Source organism: Hyposmocoma kahamanoa, unplaced genomic scaffold (assembly GCF_003589595.1).
Source record: "Hyposmocoma kahamanoa isolate Upper Pololo Valley unplaced genomic scaffold, ASM358959v1 76893, whole genome shotgun sequence".
In the NCBI taxonomy this organism is placed as follows: Eukaryota; Metazoa; Arthropoda; class Insecta; order Lepidoptera; family Cosmopterigidae; genus Hyposmocoma; species Hyposmocoma kahamanoa.
The window spans coordinates 5,133-14,331 of record NW_020653920.1 but is presented as its reverse complement, the minus strand read 5'-3'; the positions used below and the strand labels follow the sequence as shown (position 1 = coordinate 14,331).

The window sequence follows — 9,199 nt, the reverse complement described above, 5'->3', positions numbered from 1 at the left end:
CCCAGCGCTGGTTGAGCAGGCGCATCTGCAGCCGCACCTCGTGCGCCTCGTCGCGCGACAGCCCGCCGTCGCCCACGAGGCGCGCGCCCTGCTCCAGCACGGCGCCCACGCGCGCCTGCTGCTCCGCCAGCTCCAGCAGGAACCGCTGCGAGAGACGCCCGTGAGCCCGCGCCGCCCCCGCCCCGCCCCGCGCCGCCCCCGCCCCGCGGGCGCGCCGCCTCACCTCGTGCGCGTGGAAGTGCTCCTTCAGCTCGTGCAGCCGCGCGGGCGCGTCGGCCGCGTCGGCGTCGGCGGCGGCGGGCGCCGGCAGCGGCGGGCTCGCGGCCAGCCGCTCCTCGGCCTCCAGCAGCCACGCCAGCGCGTCCTCGAGCGCCGCGCCGTACCCGCCCAGCTCCGCCGAGGCGGTGGTGGCGCCCGACAGCGGCCGCGACGCGCGCCCGCCCGGCTCCTGCGCCGAGACCCACGATCGTAACCGGCGGCTCCGGACGCGCGAAAGCGAAGGAGACGCGGAGACGCACCTCGACGACGGCGACGTCCGCGTCGTCGGAGGCGACCGCCTCGGCCGCCTCGACCGCCTCGGTCGCCTCGACCGCCTCGGCCGCCGGGAGCCGCGCCGGAGACGCGTCCTCCGCGCCGTGCGGGAGCGCTTGGAACAGGCACATCACGTACATCATGATCGACTTCTTGTCCGGCCGCGGGGTGTGAACGTCTGTCGACAACGAATTCGTACCTCGTGAGTTTCATCGCCGCTCCCGACGAACCGAACCCCCCGCAGTCGTCCCGGACGCCGCAACTCGGCCAATAACTGCTCGTCCGGAAGCACGACTGCGGCGAGCCTTTCGGCGAGAGTCGCTTGAAAAGTAGGCCCATCACCGTTCAAAAACAACACGGACCTTCGGGGTCGAGCAACCTCGGGATACCGAGATGTGTATGCGCAAGCGCGAAGGCGTGTTCGAGCCGCGCAACCGGCGCACGCCGCAACACGGCCGCGTAATCGAACAGCTGCGGCCGCCAGCGGTGCAGTAGCGCGTTCAGTGCCAACCCGTCCGACCACGACGTCGTAAAATCGCGCACCTCCACCCCGCTGTAATTCTGCAACACCGTAAGACACCGGTTAGTCCCCTAGCGCCAGGTGTTCTAGTCAAAGACGAGACGGGAGTGACGGAGAGACAATCTATCCAGTTGATTCGAGGAAGAATAAACTATCATGCCTGGGTGTGTGCGCGACACCAGGCCAGCAACGTGCGTTCCAGCGTAGAATGGTGTGTGTCGGGCGCAAGCTCGCGTAGGTGCATGTGCACCTGCCAATGCACGATGATGCTCCACACAAGCCCTGCAACACGAATCGGTCGTTTAGCACACGCCCCTGAAGCAATTTTGCATTCCCATAGGACGGTACGGCCACTCACCGAGAATGAGCTTCGGGTTCCCGTCGACGACATCCGCTGCGCTGATGTTCACCAACTTGACGCCGCTGCTTTCGAGCGCCGCCAGCGCCGTGTTTACGTTGTTCACGTGGTGCACGCGCATGCGCCCGCGCTCGCGTTTCTGTTCGGTATTTCAATGAGCATATTTAGCAGAATTGAGCAACGTAAGATAAACATCCACCAACAATCACACGGTTAAATTAGTCCGTACATATTGCTGCGCTGTGAGGATCTCCAGCAACGACAGCAGCACCTCTCCGTCGCGTAGATCCGCCACCAACTCTTCTACCGGCTGCTTGTTGTTCTGCGGACACACAATCACAATAGTTTTTGTGCTTTGTGCTCATGCCACAAATTCGACCCTGGTTTTATTCTTTGAATTAGTACAGTCGTTTGGTTACTTTACAGAAGGCCTGAAATGTGAAAGCAACTTGAAATACAAGTATTTCAGGTGCATTTATTGTTAACTAGCTATTAGCGCAAGAGGCGCCAAATGAGGTCCAGTAAGACCAATTTAGGAAACGAACATTTCCGTCCGCATGTTCTGAGCAATGCCTCGTTATACTGGCGATTATTCATTCCTTTTAGTTCGAGACGAGAACATTTGCCACATGGTAGTCTAAGATCTAAGTAGAGATAATTGTTTCAGACAACAAATACCATTAAGCTGTTTTGTACAAAAGGGGTAGGGAGGTGGCTTCCTCTCAAAAATTACACACAGATAAGATAACATTAGACTTACTTTGACTAGTTGTGAATTGATCCATTTCGCAAAAGTTTTCTTCTGCACATCTTCGCGTTCGTCTGTAAACAGATGACAACTTCATTAACCTAGAACCGTTACCGCTGCGCTGCGCCGTTTGAAAAACTTAAATATTGTTTTTTTTTGTACAATATCAAGTGACGGGACGAACAAGTCATGCGCCTGATGATGAGTTACACGCCTGTACATAACAGTTGCTGTGCCACTCAGAGCTTTAAATCTCAAAGATCTGAGGCGCACTGCCACTGCGCACATCACCCTTTTTTTTATTTTTTTTGACGGGGGGGAAATCTTTATGGATACCCCTGAGCCCAGGGAGACTCAGGAGTTATGTGGGGACTCTCTCTCCAGACTGGAGGGACTAAACCCCCACTAAAACCCCCCCGGGTTTCCCTCTCGCCGGTTGTGTCGGCGCCGTGGGATCAGTGAACATTCACCACGACGCCGATAGCTTACGCCAGGGCTCCCGCGCCAACGGAGGGGCGAGTCGGTTGTCCTCCGACCCACCCCCCAGACGAGTGAGGCCGTGCATTGCAGACTCCGGAGTCCCTGTCCAGAGCCCGCTGGTCTCACTAGGGGATCAGGCGAGCAGCGAACTGCCTTCGCCTTCTCCCCGTACGTCTGCGCCGGAGCAGGTGCGCGTCTGCCGCGTCCTCGCGCACCCGCTCCGCGGCGCGCCCATCACCCTGAGACGTTATTTGACGAGCTTCATGCGCCTGTAATTTCACCAGCACCCTTACCCTTCAAAATAGAAATAGGTAAGGCGGCAGTACTTCCCTGGACGAACTCTTTCACAAGGAGCTCCACTGCTACTATCATAGTTTTGCCCATAGATGCGTGAGAAATGAGAAATTAGGATCAACTTCGTTTGTTTCGAGCCCGCTCGTTAATTTAACCCTAATTTGGATATTAACAAATCAAAGTAATATTCACACACGATCTAGAAATTGTTGCCTAGATACGTAGTTTTGGTTTCTCATCAAACTAACATGATCTCAACCATGTCTCAACATCCCGTAATCTTTCAGTTTTTTGCGAGAATCGAACATTTTCTACACGTCATGAGCCACAAATTATTGAATTCCGTAATATCGTAAACACTTACTACAACAATTTAAAGATTTTGTCTACAGAATATGATTAAATTTATAGTAAACAAAGAAATGCAAAGTGCGGCTAAGACAATCCTTTTTTTAAGAAAACTGATCAGTGGAAAGCATGGAAGAAAGAAACTGTGGTGGAAAGCAAGAAATCTTAAAATTATACTCTTGTCGACATAGATACTACGCGTGTCCCAACTAGATGACATAAAATCACTTGGAGCTAAGAAAATCGTGCAGTTCTGAGTGTTTGACTAGCTCATAGTGATCTGAAAAGCTGACCTGATAATACAATGTAGGTAGGTTATGACAAATAAATAAATTTGCTTACGGTGCACCTGAGCCGCCGGGACGGAACCCGCCACTACGACCTCCCACGCTTTCAAGATCGCAATCATTAAACCGAATGCTTACGTAAATTGACCACTGCTCACTAACTAAAAATTGTAAGCAAAATTGTAAGATATCGCGAGTGGGCTAGTTCACCGCCACCGCCACCACTGGCACATACCTACTTCCGATTGTTGCGGTCTGCCGATCTTTATTAGATATTGTTTGCTCCCACCCAGCGCGCTGCGCTGGTTCGCTCCCAGCCTGAATCTGCCACAGATCACTAAACAGCTAACTCTATAATAAAGTCAGCGAATCTGGCTATAATCTTGAAGAAATTTTAGACAGGTCCTTGGCCCCTGATGCCTTTTATGACGTGCCTTCTAACACCTCCTACTTTTTCTCTTCCCAGATAGACTTTAAAATATGGTGAACGTATGAGAGTTTGGTGATAGCATGGTGAATTATTCCGAAAATTTAAAAATTATCCAGTGTCACGGGCACACCCCGGACACTCCATACAATAGTCGAAAGTTATTTACCTACTACTGCTACATAGAGCATGGCGCTATTTGCACACGCGCAAATGTGTGCGTGAAATGGCAGGGTTACCCATCACTTTCTCGTACTATTACGTTACGTGGTCAGAGCGGCAAATTCTAACGCGAATCTGTTATCTATAATTCTATTAATAGAATACTAATACCTAATTACACATGTTCGTTAGGTATCGATATAATATTGTATTAACTTTACTGTACCCTTATTCGAAGCTTATATAAATTGAGATAGGCACTACGTTTCCCGCCTTATATAGTTGTCTCTTTCTACCGGATGTAGCTATATCTTTTGTTCATTCCCTACCACCACCATGCATGTGGGGACCCTCTCGAGGAGAGAGGGTCGTAGTCTTGTTTCCCGCCGTGAAGGTCGTGGTCATTGCCACACCATAGTCACGATCCACGTGAAAAATATATTCTTCGATTTTCAGTCCATTTACATTTCGTTAATACTTTGTTATTTTGATTTTAGATGTATAAAATTAATTTGTGAACCTGTTTTCATGTAAGTATTAACCATTATTTTAGGTTCACGCGACACGTGTTTTTTCTTTGCAAGTTCGAACACGTTTTGGACTTAGTACCAAGCGCGGCATTTGGTACATCGCTTCGGCAAGTAAGATTTAATTTTTATTTGTGTGCTTTGAACGTGTTCTTTAATCAAAGTACACAACTTTGTATTTAATTATAGCGAAGCCTTTGAGTGATATTTAACGGTTATACATCATTCAGCCATACGACGCCTACTGCTGGGCATAGGCCTCCCCCAACGATCTCCACGACACTCGGTCCTGCGCTGCCCGCGTTCATCGGCTTCGAGCGACCTCCACCAGATCGTCGATCCTCCTAGTGGGGGGCCTACCCACTGAGCGTCGTCCGGTGCGCGGTCGTCATTAAAGAACCTTTCCGCCCCAACGGCCATCGGTACTCCTAGCTATGTGCCCCGCCCACTGCCACTTCAGTCTATGCTCCGCCGGTACCGGGGGTTTACAAATGAAAACTCAATGTAACAAGTTTACTGCGTGTAATTAACTTCAATACATTTAACTGCGGAAATATATCGCAATTGATATAATTTTAATTAGTATGCACTTCAAGGCCATTCGAAATCATAATAAAATGTCTCCAGTCCGCCGGCGGTTTCTCCGCATGCGTACACTCTAATACAGTTAGCAAACCTGTCAAGCATGGACAGACCAGTTTTGACCAATGGCAAACACTGGGAGTGCCAACAACATTATGTGTTGTTCTTTTAATAATTACCTAGTAGAGACCTCTACAATTATTTAACGAATTAGTATTAATGCCATCTGTTTGTTAGAAATAACAAGTCAGTGTCGCGTTCCATTTCACATCAAAAACTGTCAAAACAATATTATAAAATTAAACGTGTCGCATGGAGTTTGCTTCGTGAACGTCATCGTAATGTCACTCCGACATATAATGCATGCAAGCTTCTCTACGACTGTCATATTAAATGTATGGGAGCGATTTATCTTAAAATTTTGTTTATTTCTAGTTTTATTTAAAAAAAGTTACTGATATATATGCGGGGAAGCGCCTAAGAGAGGGCTGCGTCGGACGTGACAATTTGGAGAATAAACGAGTGGATGCACACTCGCTACCGTGTTTGATTGTCGCTCCTTCACGTTTACCTTTTCTCCTTCCGCATATTTAAGAGTGGCGACGACGAGCGGATTCGCGTACTTTCTTTACAAAAATGTCTACGGGAGTGTATTTTGGTGTATTGTCAAATTTTGATCATCTTACACACGAGTGGAACAGCTACACAAGTCTTGTATAATGCAATAGTTTATAGCATACGACATAACGCCAGCGGTATAGACGACATTTCTCGCGATATGGTATTACTTACCCTACCGTATACTTTAAAATTTATCACAGCTTTAGTCAATATTATTAACATAAGTGAATTTTCGGACCAATGGAAATTAGCGAAAATTAGGCCCATTCCAAAGATCAATACTCCACAAGATCTCAAGGACCTTCGACCAATAAGCATCCTACTATAAATGTCGAAAATAGTCGAAAGGGTGGTGATGTGGCAACAAATGACAGAGTACCTGGAGACCAACGCCTTCTTCAACGCAATCTTGCCTTCGAAACAATCAAGTTTCAGGAAGGGACATAGCACTACTACAGCACTGCTGCACGTAGTTGATGATATTTTGTCTGCACATGATACTGGAGAGGGATCCATTCTCACTTTACTTGATTTTTCTCGCACTTTTGATACCGTTGACATCCAGCTTTTAATTTCTAAAGTAATTTATTATGATTTCGACCGTAATGCTGTTAACCGGTTTAGTAGCTATCTTTGCGGTGGTACACAACGAGTGGAAGTGCGCGGTTAACTGATGATTACACAATGGTCAGTTTTGATGTTCAGTCGCTGTTTACCAACCTACCAGTAAAGTACTGCATTGAAATTGTACGTAGAAAGCTAAGGGAACATAATATATCTATTGAATATGCAGAATTATTAGAACACTGCCTAACATCAGGTTATCTATTGTGGAATAATGAATTCTACCTACAAATCGACGGTGTAGCGACGGGCTCTCCGGTATCTCCCGTTGTTGCCGATATTTTCATGGAAGACTTCAAGGAGCGAGTTTTACCCATGCTAGGCCGAAGATTTTCAAACGGTACGTTGATGATACTTTCACATATTATATTATATTACCTAAAGATAGCATATTTCTTTCTTGGATCATCTTAATTCTTTTAGTACTAGAATCCAATTTACTATGGAACAAGAGAATTGTGGTACTTTAGCTTTCTTAGATGTTTTATTAAAAGAAATCCTAATAACACCTTAGGCCATACTGTATTTCGAAATAAAAGCCATACAGATAGGTACCTCAATGGTAATTCCCATCACCATCCCAGCCAGTTAGCTACCGTGGGCATATCTTTGTTTCAAAGAGCACATGGTGTCTGCGACAGTAATCATCTGGCGGGGGAACTTCAGCATTTAAAGCAAGTCCTACATGCGAATAAGTTGAAGATTCCACGCCAATGCCGCAGTCCCCGTGTGAAACCACCAACAGTCGAGCGAAGATCTGCCATTTTACCTTACGTGAGAGGTGATACAGACAATATCGGAACAGTCCTCAGGCGTGCATTTATCAAGACGTGTTTCAAGCCCCTGAGGAAGATTTCTCAGTTCCTGGGACCCATGAAATGTAACATCCCCTTACAGGATGCGGGAGTTCACAAGTTTGAATGTGAGTGCGGTCTCTCTTATATTGGACAAACGAAGCGAAGTATTTGTACCTGTGTCGAAGAACATATAGCTGATGTCAAACACCTTCGCGTAAGCAAGTCTGCAGTCTGCGAGCATGTCATGGATAAACCTACACATTCAATGAAGTTTGACAAACCCCAGGTCCTTGCAAAAGAAGTCCGTTATCTACCCAGGTTGCTGCGAGAGGCCATTGAAATTAAAAAAACATCCTAATTTCAACAAGGAAGATGGTTTCTCCGTACCACCAGTTTGGGATCCAGTATTTCCTCTGATGAAAAATCCCAAACAGATATAAGACTGCCGTACTAATTAATATGTTTCAGTTTGTTCTAATTTCTATTATTAATTAATAAATTAAACTTAATAAAAATTCATTCGATAAAATAATTTGTAAAATTTAATGCAGCGTAAATTGGAATGTTTTCTTTGTAAAATTAAAAATAAGGTATTTAATTTATAACTATTGTAACTATAGTGAAAAAATAGGGTGGTTTGCATTAATATTAGATAAGTTATATCTTTGTTGAAGAGGTTGTAAGTTATATCTTGGTTGTGTGTAAGTTATATCTTGGTAGAAGAGGTTGAAGACTGTACTGCCTCAGTCAACCGTGACCATGGGACCTGTAAAGAGCCCGATACGTCGGTTTATTTGAAAAAACAAATATACGCAATTTAAATCCAGAAAAATAGTTTCATTTCCTATATTACTGTGGACTTACGCATAAAACTTTGCGACTCCTTAATCCTCTCGAAGCGAAATTACACTGACTCTGTATTTGGAGGATGTGCTTGTGCGTATAAAAAACTTTATCCATCTTTTTTGTGCAATCAATTCGTCCGTACTGCGTTTGGCATTAGCCCAGAATATAATGCCGTATCTTATGATTGACGAGATGTATCCGTGGTATGCCACTAGTAATGCATCTTGGTGCACAACTTTATATAGTCTCCATAAAGCGTATGCAAATCCATTTATTCTCATACACAAGATTCCTAAATGTTTTTCCCATGTTATATTATTATCTATATAGATTCCTAAAAATTATGTGACTTCCTCCTTAAATTTTGTATTCATATAACTTATGTCATATTGGGTTTATGTCTTATTAGTTTTGTGTTTAAAGTCCATGTACACTGTTTTGTTCAGATTAATTTGTAGTTTATTGTTTTGTAACCATTTTACTATAGATATTATTTCATTGTTTATTTCTTGGTCAGGTATATTACGTCGCCCAATGTCAAAAATTACAGTACTATCATCAGCAAACCTTAGCATAAGGTTAGCTGATGATATAAGGATAGCTGAGTTAGCTTAGCATTAGGTTATAAGTGGAAAAATATGATTAAATAATGTAAGTATGCTTAAAATGGAAATTACATTTTGCTTCTTTGCTATTTGGAGTTATGAAGAACAAGCAGCCGTTACACTTACACGACAAGCTAAGTTTTTCATCCATGCATGTTAGACATGCATCTCGTCTCGTATGCCGTCACAGAACAGCGCGCTTTCGAGGTAGCTTTCGCTATGCTGCTTCGAAATACTGGAATAATATAGCCTAGCAGAAACGCCTACTCATTGTTTGTATTCAAAAAAATTACTCAAAGAGTATCTGCTAAATCTTCAAAAATATCCATCCTAGCTGTTGATGTGACTGGGAAACATGCATTTAAGTTTCATATTGTTCGTCTGTTTAATTGTAATCAAACTTCTCTATTAATTAATTAAACCTTATTTTATAATTTTATCA

General features: G+C 45.1%; 1 protein-coding gene across 1 annotated transcript; it reads right to left on the bottom strand.

Moving 5' to 3' along the window:
* Positions 1-605: 605 nt before the first annotated feature.
* Positions 606-6,401, bottom strand: LOC113232670 (utrophin-like; the record flags this gene model as incomplete). Its single annotated transcript, XM_026467437.1, has 8 exons — positions 6,265-6,401; positions 3,802-3,890; positions 2,170-2,231; positions 1,639-1,731; positions 1,410-1,548; positions 1,212-1,333; positions 894-1,092; positions 606-709 (listed from the first exon to the last, which is right to left on the bottom strand). Coding segments are annotated over exons 1-8 (945 nt in total), but the record flags the coding sequence as incomplete, so codon positions are not given.
* Positions 6,402-9,199: the final 2,798 nt, after the last annotated feature.